The sequence below is a fragment of the Amyelois transitella genome, chromosome 26 (assembly GCF_032362555.1).
Source record: "Amyelois transitella isolate CPQ chromosome 26, ilAmyTran1.1, whole genome shotgun sequence".
Lineage (NCBI taxonomy): Eukaryota > Metazoa > Arthropoda > Insecta > Lepidoptera > Pyralidae > Amyelois > Amyelois transitella.
The window spans coordinates 3,879,108-3,897,485 of record NC_083529.1 but is presented as its reverse complement, the minus strand read 5'-3'; the positions used below and the strand labels follow the sequence as shown (position 1 = coordinate 3,897,485).

General features: G+C 34.8%; 3 protein-coding genes across 3 annotated transcripts in view; 2 read left to right on the top strand and 1 right to left on the bottom strand.

Annotated features, from left to right (window-relative positions):
* The window catches only part of LOC106131958 (chitin deacetylase 8), a 235,805-nt gene that overhangs the window by 135,154 nt on the left and 82,273 nt on the right, over nt 1-18,378 (top strand). The window lies entirely within an intron of this gene.
* LOC132903411 (protein IMPACT-like) lies at nt 2,300-4,655 on the top strand. The gene is made up of 4 exons (XM_060951688.1): nt 2,300-2,428; nt 3,066-3,169; nt 3,880-4,074; nt 4,451-4,655. The coding sequence occupies exons 1-4, from the start codon at nt 2,402-2,404 to the stop codon at nt 4,578-4,580; spliced, it is 456 nt and encodes a 151-aa protein (XP_060807671.1). The 5' UTR covers nt 2,300-2,401; the 3' UTR covers nt 4,581-4,655.
* The window catches only part of LOC106135272 (paired box pox-neuro protein), a 45,058-nt gene continuing 34,881 nt past the window's right edge, over nt 8,202-18,378 (bottom strand). Inside the window, exons 4-5 of the mRNA XM_013335521.2 lie at nt 11,573-11,774; nt 8,202-8,916 (exon numbers count right to left, since the gene is read on the bottom strand). Of these exons, the coding sequence (XP_013190975.1) occupies nt 8,252-8,916; nt 11,573-11,774 (867 nt within the window). The 3' untranslated portion in view covers nt 8,202-8,251. The remainder of the gene's footprint in view (nt 8,917-11,572; nt 11,775-18,378) is intronic.

Sequence of the window (18,378 nt, the reverse complement as noted above, 5' to 3'; positions counted from 1 at the left end):
GCTTGAAAAGACTGAATGGCCACGTTCAGCTATTTGGCTTAATTATAGAATTGAGATTCAAATAGTGATAGATTGCTCGCCCATTGCCTAAAAAAGAATCCCAAGTTTGTAAGCCTATCTCTTAGTCGCCTTTCACTTATATTTATATGTTGTAGGTATAATGCTGTCGCATAATGATAAATGACTTCGAATTTAAAATTTCGTAACTTATTTGCAGGCAAACTCATGCCTTGAGTTCATTCAAATGTCGATAACTTTTTTTTAGTGAACCGATTTTGATGAAACAAACTTTAAATGTTTTTCTGAGTTAAAACAAAGCACAGTACTTTTGGAGATAATCGTGATCATACATACAGACAGACAGACAAGTAATGACAAAAAAAATTTTGCTTTCTATTTTATTTTAAGTGTCCTATCTATTATTTTTCATTTTAAGTGTCCTATCTATTTCAGTGAAAAATACTAAATGTACAGACAAAATATTTTTACTGTTTTATTATATGTATAGAAAGCGGACTTATATTATACTATATCTCGCAGGTAGAATTCTAGTTATAAACTTTGACTAGCTAATGGTTGCTTTAAAAATTGAAAGCAAACAAAAAGTTGTTATCATTTACCTTTGTATTATTTACAAAAGAATTTTTATCATCACCTTTGACGCAAACTGAAATTAGTAGTTAGGTACATTATAATAAAACCATTTGAGTCAGACCTTGTTGTGTGTTTGTCTGTTGCCAGGCTGCAACTCATGAACCGTGATAGTTTGACAATAGAATTTTCTACAGATTATATTATATATTTTAACAAATACTTTTTATTGTATAGTATATTTATATTTTAAATTATATAATCGGCAAACCGACCGGTTGAAATGCGTGTGGCCCAAAAAATACTGGTTCGAATCCCACCCAGGCCATGCACCAATGATATTTTCGAAGTTATTTATTAGTTTGAATACTAACCCATGCTCTTACGGTGAGGGAAACCATCGTGTGGAAACCTGCACATTCAGACAAGTGGATGTGTAACCATGATCGATAAAATACGAGTTAGGTTCCCCTGCAAAGGTTGCAGAGTTCAGAAGGAAGTCGCTTCGTGTAAAAACTTGACCCACCCAATCTAAGATCCGTGGTCAAAGGCCGCAGACTCTTTCCTGAGTGATAAGGATGCAACCGGGACTAATAAGCCAGGAAGAAGAAGTATTTAAGTGAGCTCCCATAAGTATAAGAAACTTTTTTGTTTGCAAATTTTTGTTCTATATTGATTTTATTCAATTATTTATATTAGATTTACGTACTAAATAAAAACGTCTTTACATACAAATATTTTGTGTATATTTTAAGTGTGTACAGGTATATAAAAATTTAATTATTTATTGACAATCGATTTCGTAATAGTAAGGATTTTATATTTACCACATTTTATTTTCAAAAATGTATTAGTAAGAGTCGGTATTTTCTCGTCTTTATAAAATCGGGTCTTCATTAGTTAATTTCCTACACTCATTTGTCGACAAGAACGCTATTAAGAAATGTTATGTGATATATAAATTATGATTGAGAAATTAAGGATTGCAAACGATTAAGAGTGATGATAAGACTATGCATTAATTATTTATTATCTAACACACAAGTAGATCAACAGTTCATCTGGAGAATACTTACATGATGCAAAATATGCTTCTTTGTGGATAACAAATTAAAAATAAATAAACATATACGGGACAGTTTTCACAGATTGAGTTAGTCTCGAAGTAAGTTCGCGATTTGGGTTACGAGATAGGTAATAACGATACTACATTTACAAATAAATACTTATGTAGATAAATATTTAAGACCCAGGGCACATTCATCGAAGAAAATAACAAATTGACCAAAAAACGGCATGCGTACTAACTTTACTGAATAAATAAGTTAGGAAAAAATCTAAAATAGGCACCAACAAATAAAACATAAAAAACAAACAAAAAAGGAATTCCACTCATAATTTTCAGTGGTGATCTTCTTGATCCACTGAAAATTATGAGTGGGATTCCTCAAAATCACTCACAATAGTAAACCCAGTACATACATATCACGTCAATATCCCTTACGTGGTAGACAGAGCAGAGTTAGTTCATGTTTTAGTTTGTTTGAATCATACCATTACAATAAAAATGCAATTAGGATTTTTTTCTACCATTTCTTTGTGAAAAAACCATTAAGCAAATCATATTACTAAAAATGTTCTATACAAAAAGGCAACGGGGATCCGCTATCCCGCTCTGGAAGCAGGTAAGGAGTGATTAAGGGGCCTATATATACCTCGGCAAACCTGCAGCCAGAGCATTTCACAACCAACAGCGACCAGGCAAGGACCTATCTCGTGCGACGACCAGAGGCTCACAAATATATAAGAGATGAAGACCCAACATTTGATTAAACAGGTACGGAAAAATATTTCAAAATTAAAATATTATATTTATTTTGCGCCAAAAAAAATGTTGTAGTAGTTTTAGTTTTCAGTGATTTTATTAAGAAAGCAGAAAGATTTTATTCTTTTAAAAATTGGTGTGATTTAAATATTGTGATTTTATATTATAACTTTATGTATAATTATCCCTCAGTGTACCTAGTGCATTTCTTTTTGGTTCTCTACATTGTCAAATACTTCTATTTCTTACACCTTGTGTTACCACTAAATGCAATGGTGGTGACGCCGCGGTAATTATGATCTTTATATTTACACTAACTTTTACCAGTAGCTTCACCCGCCCTAATTTTACGCCAACTAATAAAGAATACTTCCAGGTTTTTGCAAATCCCACGGCTACTATAGTCTTTACCGGGATAGAAGATGGCTCATCATGACCTCCAGACTCTTATTTATACGATAAACTGATTCAGTATCTAGATAACGTGTAAAGAATTAACAAACATGCTTTCGCATTCTTATTATTAGTTTGGACAGAAAATTTATTATAAGTAAATAAATTAAATTTAATTTCAAAGAGCGCGAACGAGGAAGCTTTTCTGGAAATTCATAACATGTCTTTTAATAACACAATTTTTTTGATATTTCAGACAGCACACACGTGCCCGCCCATCACACACGCAGCGGTGATCACTGACCGGCGCAGCAATTTCCAAGGGCACGCTGCGCAAGTACACAGTGTAGCAGATGTAGAGTAAGTTTCATTTGAGTTTAACCCCCTTCTTATTTTTATTTTTTTTAAATCTGAGAGCTAAAAAAATTAAATCTGCCAGTTGACTATGTAAAAGAACTCCGTATCATTGAATGCTATCTTAAAATTTATTTCAAAATCATCATAAACAAATTTGTAGCGAATTCTTGAATACAACCTTCCAAATTTAAACCCGTAAATAGTTACATAGTCTCCGAATAGTGTATACCACAGTGCCTTTCTGACTTGTGGACCTCCAAAGTAACCACGCTGGGTTAGAAAGGTACGGACTTAGGTAAAGGACTGATAAGACAAAACCAAAAGAAACTGGGTTCCGTTTACTATAATAGGCAAAAAAATCCCTATTGAGCTGTGAAGCACTTAATTTTTCGAGGAAATAGTAGCGATAAGGCCTGCCTTTGTACCGTCTGTTTCTTTTGTGTTGTTATTGTATGTTTTACTCTAATGATGCAATAAAGTGTTTTATCTATCTGCCGTGTAGTTCCCAGCGCCAATATCAAAAGGAATGGGACCACTCCATCTATTTCCTATGGATGTCGTAAAAGGCGACCGCGTAATAGCTGAACGTGGTCTGTTAGTGTATAGACGTGATTATATGAATGAATGATTTTATCTATCTAATATTTTTGCAATAGATCTTGACTGTTTAATGGCTTATATCATATAATAATCGATGATATTCTGTTTTCCAGAGCAGTACTCAAGGAACTGAAACTGAACTCTAAAATCCAGAACGCTAAACACAATGTGTTTGCGTATAGGATCTTAGTGGATGGAAAATTGCTTGAACACGACGACAACGACGGGGAGAGAAAAGCGGGCGGCAGGCTCCTGCATTACTTGAAGATACGGGATCTGCAGAATGTGGTCGTGGTCGTGACCAGATGGTAAGTCGAATTCATCGATTGATGCTGAAACGATCCGCTGAAAGATCTATTTTATAGGATAGAAGAAAAAAGTGTCTATATGAAATAGTAGTCTAAGTGAAATTGGAATTAATGCGAGATTTTTCACGTTGTCAAGATTTGTCCTGTCTTTTATATTTTTGTTTCTCTTGGATTGTTCTCAAAGTTTGTGAGGAAGAGACTTATGTTCATAAATAGACACGCTGGTCGTGTAGTTCCTACTACATACGTAGCGTGTAAAGACTTCCATTGACTGCATTCACCATATAATGAAACCGATTCTGATAATAAATGTAAGGCAGGCAGACATCTTGCAACCCTAGAGGTTATTTAACTAAAATTGTAATTCTATTCTCAGGTTTGGCGGCATTATGCTTGGCGCAGACAGGTTCAAGCATTACACAGAAGCAGCCAAGCAGGCCGTAGAGAGCGCCGGCTTGGACCGCCCCTCTGCGCCCAAGTTGACCAGCAAGTCACGGCGTCGTTAGGGCGCTCAGATTACGATTACCAGCTTTATATTTACAATTGTACATACTATCACGCTTGTTTCCCATTGCGGTAGACTGACACCAAAGTTGTTTTATAAGGTAGTTGAAGGGTTTCCAGTTTCTTCGCTTCCTACAGAACTCTCCCGCTTCCTCCGCACTCTGTTTTCATACAAATTCGGATTACGGGTACTCCCAACATCTTTCTTTGTAAAGACAAATCAGTCATTCGTCATTGCAAGAATTTTCCTACCTACCTAATTGTCTATCTACAGTTTATCACGTGGGACATTATTTTATAAGTAATTAGACCTAAGTGCTAGACCAAAGGCTAAAACATAGCTTATCTGAACTAGTCGTCACCCTGTGAACTTCCTTATGAAAATACAGGTTACAGATAAGTTGAGTATGAGACTGAGTTTGCCAATATTTAATTTAGTAGTATTCTATATGTATAATAGTTCATCATTTTGGATATTAATTTGTAAGGTCTTATTTTCTTGGTAAAAGTTTCTTGTCAAGTATAAGTTTTGAACATTTCACTCTGCAGTATTTGTCTTCCAAATATAACTTGTTTCTTATGATAAACATGATTTTTATTTTAACATTGAGCAAGAGAAGTTTATAATTGTTAATGATCCAAAATCTTCATACATATTGCTAAGTATGACAACACAGCAAACACTTGCAAAAGATATGGGATACATACATACATACATACCATCACGCTGTCTCTCATTGGGGTAGGCAGAGACTATAGATTTCCGCTTGCTACGATCCTTATAGACTTCTCCCGCTTCCTCCACACTCATTACTCTTTTCATACATATTCGACGATTACGAGTACACCTTACATCTCCCTTTCTTAAGGCATTCGAACTTTGTTCCTTGAAATGAAAAAAGTGGGATGCACCTCGTCCTTCTTCCGCAACTTTTACTTTTCTTGTTTCTGATGCCATGGGTTATTTGATGGGATTTTATTCTATAACTGAAATCAATACATCAATCAACATATAATTAAAACCTTTCCTTTTCCTACCGTTTTAGGCAGGAAAAGTGCGTTTGTTAATTAAATTAAAAGAAAAATGCCGTATGTTTTCCGGCACTTCAGGATATTGCCACTCTATCTTTCCCGTGGATGTCGTTAAAGCCACTAAGGATGGGGCTAAACAAGCTTGGGATTCTTCTATTCCAAAAAAATATATTTAATTTAAGATTTAAAAGAACATAGGGTACATTTTGTCTACTATTGAACCTCAATTACATCATTTAGCCATACTTACAGCTGTACGTAGGACACGTTCAGTCTATTCCAAGGCTGTTGGTTCTGTCTACCCCGCAAGGGGGCAATCCCTTCACGTCCACGTCTATATAGACGTGATTATATGTTTTTATTTTATTCAAAGGCAGTTTGTTCAATTTTTCCCAGTCAACCCTACATCTTTGAGTTTATAAATAAGTACCTAAATCTGAGGTCATACACAACACATACATAGGTACCTTTACTCTGTAATTTTTAAAATCAGTGAATTTATCAGAAAAGTTTGAATTTTAATCAAGCAATGTCAAGCTAATATTTAGCTAGCGCCACCACGATGGCTAATTGTTAGGAATTATACCCTTTCTCCCGTTCCTCATTTCCATAATACACGTGTAAGTCATAAATTTGCATACGAAAGTCCAATGTTACGCACGAAACCCAACAAATCTTTGATAAGTGATAAGAAAGCTTTATTTCTTTCCTGTAAGTATCTATATTATATCAACAGGACATTGCTCCTTTAGTCTTTTCTAGACTGTTGGCTCTGTCTACCTCGTGAGGAATTTTATGTTATTTCCTTATTATATCAGTGACATCGTTTTACTCCCGTCGTTAGTTAGTTATCCTGAATATTTTCTTGTATGCCCATCGGCGCAGCATAAAGGACTATACATCTGTTAATAAGTACCCTGTAATAGCTCTATGTGTCTACTAGTTTATACCTGCAGGTACGTCTGCGCGAATTTGGTGCCACCTGAATGCCACACGTTTTTTACAATTCCTTGGGATTTGTAAAAAAATACTGTTTTTTTTTTACAAATCCAACGGAATTCTCTGACGGTATATAATAAATGCGAAAGCTTGTAAGGTTATTTGTTTGTTTTGTAATAAGGCGTTGTCTTATGAACCAATCTTCATGAAATTTAGCGTATAATAATATAATTTATACGTATAATATATTCTATATATCTGTAAGATGATGATGATATGTATTAGGCATGGAATATACTTGATTTCGTTTATATTCTTCTAGAATAGAATCACTCCATATCTTTCCCGTGGATATCGTAAAAGGCGACTTAGGGATGGGATAAATAAGCTTGGGATTCTTCATTTAGGCGATGGGCTAGCAACCTGTCACTATTCCTTCAGGAAGCTATACATCCGAACGTTACAGTCTTTTCAAAACTGTTGACTCTTTCTACCCCGCAAGGAAGCCGTGATGGTATATTCTAGTAGAGTTAATAAAATGCAATTTTAATTTATTTGGTTTATTGTGCTGTTTATATAAACAACTGATAATTGCGTATCTACTTAACTCTACTACTCTACAGTTATGGTACTTACAAATCATTAGAACCTACTTTTTATGACACTTTAAGTCACAGAATTAATTGATTTGAAAGTGATTTGAATTTGACAATGATATAATTTTGGACAAGATTACGTAAACATACTTTTCATACACCTGAGTTTGTAGTGAATAAAAAAATACTAAGTATGATGTGTGTAGGTAAATTCATCTTGGAAGAAATTATATCTTTATAGAAGTGGTAGGTGAAGTACTGGTAAATGTATTGTCACAACTGATCGTAATCACCACTGTGATAATAACGTTTTTATATTGCATCTAAATTCTAAGTTTTACTCAGTCCTAAGTTTTGACTTAGCTGTACGAAAAATTTGACTCATAAGCAATCTGATGATTTACAGTTTCAACATTTAAGGACAGAAATCGTTACTCTCATTTAATATACCAACAAATATAACATAAAATGAAGTTAAGTAGGACCATCTACAATATCACAGAATCATACTAATTACCTTATGCAAGAAATAAGACTACTTATCTACAACTTTAAAATCTATTTACACAATCGAAAAGATCAAAACTAAGCAATAAATTATCTAGAATAAATTATAGTGACATGGAATGTAAGCTTACAGCAATAGGTTTATTTTTTCAACTAGGTATGTCAAAAGCATAGAATTCGGAATAATATAAGACTATAGAAATGACAACGAATAGTGAAGATGATGTCGCAACTGATAGTTGTCACACAACGTTTTCATGTCCACATCCGATTAACTTTACAATTGCGCAGAAAACTGTGTATGATCAAGACGACGACACATCATTCCCATAGTTTCAAGTACAATATGACATTTCTATTTTCTTATTCCAATTTCTATAGCTATATGAATGTGTTTATAATCTATCTACTTAGTTAATTATATTATGGGCACAAATTTGTTTATGGCATGGAATGTTGTTTCCAATTTTACAGACCTACAATAATTTTCTTTAATTTTTACGAATTTGTAAAATTTAAGTTCTTTATTTACAATATGTATGAACTATAAATGCCGCCGGAATTGTGAGTTTCTCTTAAACTTAAGTTGTGAATTATTTTCAATTGCCCGCCTTAATTTCTGATGTCACAGATTCCGAAAAACAGTCATTCGAAGTACCGCTTTGCACCGAACAGAAACTGGCAGGCGAGGATCTATTGCTCGAGTTTTTTTCTTGGCTCTGAAACTCAATCATACTGCCACTGGGCTGACGAAGAAAATTCTGCAGTCCGATCGGATCAGACCGTATTTTCTCCGGTTTCTTAAGAAGTTCTTCTATCGAATAAGGATTCTTCTTTTTCTCTTTCTCATGCGGCGTTTTTTCATCTGTGTCAGGTCTATCGGTGCTATCATCGCTGGCTTCTACAGAAATATGTTCAGAGTTCTCCGATTTGACTTCGTCCGAGTTTATTCTGTTAAGAAGGTCGCTGTGGAGATTGAGGGCATAAGGTGAGAAGTTCTTCGCGTCGTGGTATGGCATCATGATTCGTTGCCATGGTGAGATGGGGTACGGCTTGAGAAGACCTTGCGCTTGGACTTGGTTAGCGAGGAGCCAGGAGGTGGTCAGTCGTCTATCGTAGAGGGCTGTGTCCTGTGGGGGCGGGACCCTGACTGCTGTGTGGGCGAAGTATGAGGGGCTCTGTGGTACTGGGGTGGGGGGTAGAGAAGTCTTCAGTGACATGTAGTCGATGACGTTTGAAGGGAGCTCCGGCGGTGGGTATGGCTCTGAAAACAAAGATAATATTATGGTTATTCCAGGTAGAATTCAATGCCATCATAAGGCTATCTAGCTGAACGGAGTCATTAAGTCTTTTTGAGGCTATGCGCTCTGTCTACATATACAACAATAGTTGAATATCTCCTTAACAACTTATAAAAGTATTCTATGTATTTCAATGTAGAAAGAAAACCAAGCTTATTCTTCTTCTTCTTCTCTTTAGTTATTCACTTATGCGAATCTTCAATACAGTCAACAAATAAAAGTTATGTCCACTGCCCGAAAACAATATAAAAAATCGTCAAGAAATATTTCCGTACATCTGTAAACACTGCCAGGTGTTTAACACGTATGAATAAATAACATCACATTCCGAGCTAACCTAATTAGTGGAAGGTGGCCCTTGCGACAATTCATGTGTGTATTTACGACATCTATTAGGCATGTTGAGACTTGCGATATAATCACTATTGGGCAAATAATAGCCTTAGGGCCTTTTACAATGTAAATGTTTGTCGTGGGCAACTCTAAAATGTGAAGGAATTTTGCTGACATACTGTTGAAAAGCAGGTTGAATACATATTATAGGATACTACCTATACTGAAAAGCAAATCTACTTAATTTGAGAGACTCGTATATTTATAACATATAGTCAGGAAACGTCAGTATTCAGACAAACTGGATATACTGCCATGATCTAATCCGTTGGGTTCCCCTGCAAGGTTACGGAGGTCAGACGGGAGTCGCTTCGCGTGAAAACCAGACTCATCCAATCTAGGATAGACTTTAATAAAAATTTAACTTTAGCACGAATAATAACAGCCAACATAACGTGAAAAATTTACAAAGGTCAACACAAAAATTTTGCTTAGCCGGAGATTTAACAACGTAGTAGACTTTTTTAGTTAAAAGTGTGGATTTTGTTCGAAGTACAAATTTTCAGCGGGCAATTTCCAACCCAAATTTCTTGTCGTAAACTTGTGAACGCTCCTTACTAGCACCCGAATGCCGGCAAAACGTCGTCAGCACCCACGATTTGTGGTAATTAATTATAAGAACAACACGAACATTTCCTTCCTCGTGCGAACACACCTGCCTAGTTCAAGAATGTGCGTCCGGGGCTAAATAATGGTGTTTACCGCATACTCATCAAATGGTGGATCTTTGTCCAATGTCACTTTAGGCTTTTGCCTATTTAGTTACAGTAAAATATAAATCTATCCCATAGAAAGCGATAAAGGACAAAATATCTATTGTACTTATAAAAAAACCTGAAATTTTGAAATTTAACAGGTAGATTCCAATGATTCTACAGATACATTAAAAGAGTATTTACCTAAACTCCCGCCGGAACGGAAATTTGCGGCTTTTTAAAGGATAAAGAAAAACCTAGTAATACTACAGAATTCACTCCTAAAGGAATTTCAGAAGACCAGCTATAAGTGTAATCTCTCGTGGACATAATAAAAACATTTTACAATTGTGCTAAAGTTAAGCTAGCTATTCTAATCTACTAAAGTCCTAAAGCACTCATGATTTGTAGGATCTATAGTACTTAACGTTTGATTTCTTAGATGATATCTTGATTTCGATCGTAAAATTATAATATATGTGTATTTTCCCTGGCAGCGGCAATACAGTAGTGATCACATGATGCCAGCTATTTTGTGTAAATTTATGTCCATGCCTTGATTTTATAGCTCTGAAGCCATTTGGTCAGTACATGGAAAACTATATGCTGGTGGAGAAAGCACGGTTTCTTTTCAATAGCAGGCAAAAAGGAAAGCTGTTTTTTTTAAATGATGATTTGATATTTATAAACATGAGATTTTTTTTTTGTGTTTTCTACCTACCATCTTTATCATTTGTTTCGCTCTGTCCTTAGTCTCGGATGTAATTTTACCTTTATGGAGCCCGAAATGCTTATGTTATTTTTTTACTTTTTTAAATGAAATATTTAATTCAATTTATAGGAAAGAATAAAATAAATTCACTTTTTGAATTACTGTTTCAGGTACAATTGTATTTTGCCTGTTTCTTATTCAATTTTAATGTAGTTTTCACTGTCATTCAGTCCAAATAGTACAAAAGAACAAGATTTATACTTACATCTGTACTATACCGATCGAGGTCAAGAGAAAAATTTTGATTGGCTGACCCTAGACTAATTGTATTTTGCTGAGAGTTAATTACCAAAATTCTAAATTTATATTCTGGTTCTAGAGATTTGAAATTTGCCGTGTAGGTTCTTTATGTGGTCAAGCGGTTAATTTGCACATTAACAAAAATTAGTGCTTTTCATTTTACGCAAGCCGAGTCGCGGATCTATACAAGTCTTGTCCAATGATATATTTTATTTTAAACAGTTCATTTAGTGTTGTACAAAGGAAATTTACGAAATTTTGAATGAAATCGATAATGCGCCTGTCTGAATCGCTAGGTGACTTAAGTCTAGTTTACAGTCATATCTATTATATATGACTGATATTAACTCAGTATTATAAAATGCAAAAACTTCTAGAACGTATTTTCAAGAAACTTTGCAATAATACCTTTAGCTAAGACATTTTACTTAAACAAGTCAAATTTATTGAAAAATAAGGCGGACAAAGTCGGGTACAACGTCTAGTAATTGATAAAACCAAAGTTCAAGCTCTAATTACCATGTCCACTCCTAGGTTCCTCATCACTCCAGGCCAGGCCGCTGTTCCTCAGGATCCTGTTGACTGAAGACACCGAGGGTATGGAGTGCGGTTCGCAGACCCTCGCGCTGAGCAGCCTCTCCCTGATCTCCCACGCGAACATACCCGGGTTCTCTTGCTTGAGACGGAGAATCTTCTTCACCACAGTAGGGGTTGCGACTTGCTGGAAAAGATAAGAGTGAAATTGATAAAAAAAAATCAGTGCCTTTCTGCATTCCCCGTTGCATAGCACTCTCTACACCTTTTATATCGCGCGAAAAACTGTAGCCGTTTCGCTTTTTAATATGATGTGAAAAGGGACAGCGACAGTTTTTCGCGCGATAAAACCCCCGTCGTACGCGCCATGCTACAGAGGCTGAAATTGTTCGTTTTCGCTAAGGAAAGACAATTTCAGCAGTGAACGTTTTAAGATGACAATTGCTTAAGTGAACAAGATGAAATTAATTGTGAAGATACATGATGTCGTTTTGACTTTCTGTTGCCAGTTACATAACATGATTTTATGTCACAAAACAATTCAGCGAAACACCTTAATAATATATTTTTTTTAGGATTAAAATTTTACCCACATTCAGGAAAGAAATAAGGTTCTAACATTTCTATTTAAATTAATTTAAACTGACACTATTATTTTTTTCAATTTATTGTTTCAAATATATTTGTTTTTTTTTTAATTACACAACTGTATTGTTGCATGAGGAACTGCACGACAAGGCATGCACCTTATTTCTTCTCAAGCAATTCTGGGAATTGATTACATAATGCTTTATTAAGCCACATTTTGTTCATCAACTCATTTGAGTTCCCCAGGTTCCCCACATGGAATTTCCAACTGACAATTTATTATCAAATCATATAATAATATAAAAAAAAAATATTGATATTTTTCATTATTTCCTTATTCATTATAAACTCAAATATTTAAGATTACCGCGGGTGAAACTGTAAAAAAATTGACTGTAAGTGCAATTACCAATATCGAAGTTACTATTTGTTTACACATTGATATCAAAACTACTAGCGCGGCAAAGCCGAGCCGCAATACACAGAAACCATTGAAAATTTGATGAAACAGTGGAGAATCAGATACGAAGCACTCGAATTGGAACTAATGAGGAAAGCCGCGGGGCTAAACAAGTCATTACTCGGCACAGGTGACCGTTCTCATGGACTTTCATTACGACGATACAGAACAGATAGAGGGCAATAAAAAGTGCCTACAACATACTCATGTTTGTTTGAACAATGTACTGTTAAAATTCATTAGGTCTGTAAGTGTCGACGTATGAACATTGAAATTGAAAAAAGACGATCGTTTGCGTATTAATTGGTGGTTTATTTTCTAGTAGCAGCACAGCGTAAGAAAAAAAAAAATAAAGTGAGGTAAAGACTTTTTGATACCAGACTGGCCAGTTGGACATCTTTAAAAATTGAATAAAATTCAAATCTGTACAAATCAAAAATTAACGGTATATTAGCAAAATATTTGAATCCTATAAACATCCTGTATACGTATGTACATTGTACATACATACATAGATCTGTTCAAAGATTTCTACAAAATTATAATAAAAACGTAATTCTTATTATCAAAAAAATACTCTTGGCACCCAGTAAAACATAAGATATCTTATGAACACAAAAAAAAAAAACATTATAAAAAACGCACAAAAAGTGCAAATTCTAACCCAACATAATTCGTAATCCGTGAAATATTGCTTGAAAATATTATGACAGAATCTATTCTTAACGCATCAAAAATAATTATAGTTCCGCTTACTTTGATGCACCCACGAATTAAAAATAAAACGGACCTAAAGAACTATTTCCTTCGCCAAAGAGCGATAACGAAAAAAAAGGAAGATGGCGCTAAAATTGACCGTCACGATCAATAGGATATCGATTGAACGTCTAATGGCGTAATTATATGTTCCTGTTAAAATTGACGCCTTATGCGTGGTAAGGGTTCCTGAATACACCTTATCCCAAAGGCTACTATTTACACATTAACTCTGACAGAATACTTACAAGTCCTGTAATTATTTTTAAAACCACACATGCGTGAGGAAGCTAGGTTGGGTGGGAAAAAAATTGATTATCTGTAATGGATTTCTAACCTCAGGCCATGATAATTGTTTAGTAGCTCATTGATTATATCAAACAGATGCTTACGGATCGAATCGCAAAAAAATACATCTTTTTGTATTTTAACACTCTCCAAATTGCTACGGTTGAAAATGTAACTTTTTAGATTTGTGAGAAGTCGAAATCGAATCTACGAATTGGTGCAGGAAATATTTATGATTAGTTTGTTATATAATATTAGTGCTAAACTTTTATTTTTTAGGGATAATTTTCCGTACAATTTGCATAGATTGAAGTAAAGCAAGAAGATAATCTCAATCCAGATATTTTGGGTACACAATACTGCTATAAATCGTCAGCTCAGTAATCAATACTAGTAAAAACAAGAGTATTGTGCTGTACGCAGCCACCAGTTAAGCCTACCGCGCGTCCGTTCTCAGCGATAACTATCTACAATTCGCATTAATGTCTTTTAAATATTAAGTATTTATAAATTTAAACGAGTAAAAACTGATCGAATTCACATTATAACGAGGTGAAATACGAATAAAACGTTGGTAATACAGTAGCGAGACATTCCCGCGTCACGGCCGCGGCTCGCCGATGCGTTCCGTTCACCGTGCCCGTGCGACGCTTTTTGCTGCGCGCGCGCATCAATCATAGCCTGACACATCCAATATCGGTTTTTGCGCGCGCCGCTACGCGAGATGCCGCAAGATGGCGCTAACTGTCCACAAACGCGTGCACGATTAGCGTTTCTTATTACCGATTTCTATTAGACTTTCCACCTTCCTGATGGGGTGAAAGATAATTTGCTGGGGCGTGAGACCCGTTGCCATAATGACGGATTGATTCGATATTAATTCGAGTGAGGAAGAGATGACGTTTCTACAGTTAATATTAAGTTAATGGGCTACGCAGGTGCAACGGTGGCTGCCTAGGAGTTGACATGTTTTTTTTTCGCTATAATAAATGCACCAAAACATGATCATTACGTCTAAAAATGGACTTGATGACTATTTATGCTCGTAAGGTGATCGATTAAACACTAAATGAGAACCAACGCTAAAACATACCAAGAACAGTTTCTAACATGTTTTCAGTTTAAAAATCTCATGAGAAGTCTCATCCGTTCTCAGTGGTGTCTTCAAATAAGGAAAAGTTAAAGAAGAAAATTAAAGAAAAATATTAATCAATTGATTATAAAGAAAAAAGTCTTTTATAACTTTGCATGTTCCACTTGATAGACTATCAAGGAAAGCAATCACATGATCTCCTTGCAACAGTTTGAACACATCTTTCATTGAGACACGTAAGAAATCCTAATGTTTTCTTGTGATGGAAGACATAAGTGCTACATCATACACCTAGCCTAATGATCTAAGCTAAGCACGCTTCGCAATACACTTCCTACTTCATTTCATTAATTTTGCACGCTCCTTTTATGGGCGTTGTTGTGTAATGTAAAATTCTTATAACTAGTGGAATGGTATCGAATAAAAATTGGGTTGGATTTGAATTGGAGACATTTTGTAATTTTCATCAGTCAGTAATTGGCTTAATTTCATATTATTTAAAAACAGGAACTTAGGCAGCTAAACCTATTCATAAAACCGGTGTTTGCTCATTAACCTTGTGAATTATTGAGAAAATGATTACCCTAATACACTCCATTTCTATGTTTTTGCGATTTTATCTTAAACAGAACATACCCAACATTTCACAAGCTGCGAAAATATTTGGCAAAGTTTTACTCCTCGCCTAACTGAAGCGAATTTAAATAAAAAACTATCTCATCGAGCAGAAAATCTGTTACATTTCCATCTCATTCGCTTTTATCCATGTCAGAATCCTTCCAATTCACTTTTCCTTTCGACTCAGGAGTTAAAAGGCCGTCATCCGGAAGGCTGAGTGTTCAAGGTCGGAGACGAGATTTTTGCAAAACTACAGGATGCGGCCGTCCCTTCAACAAAGTAATTAGGGTTTTTATGCTCACTGATTATACTCGTTTTGATCGGAAATAGGTCATTAAAGCTAGATGAAAAATGTTAAGATCACTCAGTTGACCTATACAGAGCTATTCGCAATGAAAACGATCGCGTTTTAAGTTTTTGTGTTATATCATTAACTTTTTAACAAATTGACTATGAAAGAATTATTATTTGGCGTTAAGTATAGAACGACTTATTTCCTTATCATCGTTTTGTGTTCTATCACCATGTCTCATGGCGTTATCTAGTTCGCTAGTATCGCAAGTTTTCAGTAGAGGAACTTAGGGCCCATTGGTCGGAACCCCAAGCTTTTTAAGTCTTTCTTTTGTCAATTTGCGTGAGAAGAGAAACAGCTGGTACATAAAATGCTTTTAAATTGGTAGAATTTAATTGGTTGGTTGTATTTTTACGTGGGAAGAGAAATAATTGGTTATCAGATCATGTATTACCTATAGGTATTTTTATTATATTTTCTTCGATAAGTACCAAATCAGAATAAAGCAAAAAAGCATAAAATTACACTAAATGAATCTGCTCCTTAACAAAATCTACGGGGAAAAGATGGAGTATAAGAATGAGAATTCTAAAGTGCCGAAAACCACACGGCACTCTGTTTCTGTAGATTTGGCATTCCCAATTTGAAAACCCGTAGTAGATAATCGACGTTGCGAACATTCATCACACCACTGGATTTTCACAAGTTAATCGGGATTTGCGACGATAACCCGCTTTATAGCGGCACCTGGATTACCCTGTCAATATTATTACGCGCCTCTTAATACCGTAAAGCTGCTCCGTAAAACATATTGGAAATTATTGTCGATACGTCCGTTTTATCTCTCGATTGCTGCCGACGTTGAGTTAAAGTTGTGGAAGTGATAATATTTTGTATAAAGAAAAAAAAATGCGTTTCGACTATGAAGTTTCTAATTTGCCCAATAAGCTAAGGTAAGTATTTTATGGAGTTTTTTTTATACCATTTGTGTCAATTATGTATGTTTGCTTAATTTAGGGAAATCTTTTCAATAGTTCCAACTTGCTATTTTATAAACTAATAGTACCTAATAAAAATAAAACAAACTTCTCATCGACTTCAATAACATTATTAAGCCATATAGCTAACCGTGGCATTTCCAGACTGTTGGCTTTCTCTACCCCGTAATGTATAAAGACGTGATTATATAATCACGTTTGTTGCTTTATTCATGTAAAAATATTTTTTATCGAGCAGCGAACTTTCGTGGGATCATCACTTCTTGTTATTTAGCTCCGTGTAGTGTAGCCATATATATATTTTCTTGCTGCATCCAGTATTGTGCACTATCCGTATTTATTGGCAGCTCCACAAGTTAGGGATTAGCGTAATAAAGCCATAAACTTAAGAAAATATGCTTGATCGAATGTTTTGCAACACAATCGATGCTAAATGCGGGGTATATTGTACATTATAAACGTTTGTGGTAGGTTCAGATATGTATCGATGGATATCTAATTATATAAAAAATAAAGATAGGTATTGACTTTTCAGAGAATTAAAAATCATGCCTCTGGGTTTTTTTTGATTTAAAATGTCGAAGAAATGCCATTATCGCGCGCACTTTAAAAAGAAAAGAAGCAAAAAATTCAGTCTGCAATTTTAACATGCCGTATGTAGGTAGGTAGTGGATCTATTTCTTACAGGGTTAATATGGAAATTATTTCTCAAACTTTTACAAAATTAGTAATTATACTTATAAGAAACAAATGGGTCATCTTAAATTCTCTTTCTGTATAATCCGATTGCCGTATATAGAATTTATAAGCACAAGCGGTTTTCTTTTTATTTCTAAAATAATCGAAATTCAATTATCATTGAGACAACAAACACGTACATTTAAAAAAAAATTCGAATCGTAATCATCCTCATCCCTAAATATTGCGGGTTATTAGACCTTCCAGATAAGGCCGGCGATAGGTTGACAGCGGTTGACAGGTGCGCGCGGCTCCCATGACCCGAGTTGACCAATCGCACCATTACAAATACAAATTGCTACGATGCGTCCCCCGATTGTGTCGAGCACAACTAATTATTCGTATTTTAAATTTCGAATACTGGCATTCGATTTCTAAATACTGTTTTTTTTTTAAATTTCAAAATAGAGCAGTATCTTTTTTGGTTTTAAGATAATAAAGGTTGACGTTTATAAAAAGATTAGATATTTAAGATATGTAGTTTTAATTAGTTTGTCAATAATTTTCATTATGACCAATCGTCAGTTCATCAGAACGCGTCAATGCCAACTTCTTTCAATATTGTAATGATTTATTATTTTATACTTAATCAAATGGGGGTTGAAGTGATTCACGCTCACTTCAGTAATTTAATTTAATTTTATAACCCAATCCATCACAGTCAAATCATTATAACCATAGTTAATGCTACATGAAATATGTAGATACTTAATAGTAACAGAATTCCAAATATTATCAAAAATTCAAAAGTGTATAATAGGTATTAAAAAGGACTTCTTATTTCAAAAATTGTTATTTTCTCACAGGGTAAAAACTACTATCTATATACGTAAGTGAAACCGCGGGCAAATGCTAGTTACACAATAATTTTACAACGCAAAAGTAGGTGAAAACAGATATAATAATTACGTTAAATATCAAGTTACGATCTTTTCATAAAAACAAGCCATTTGATAGCCC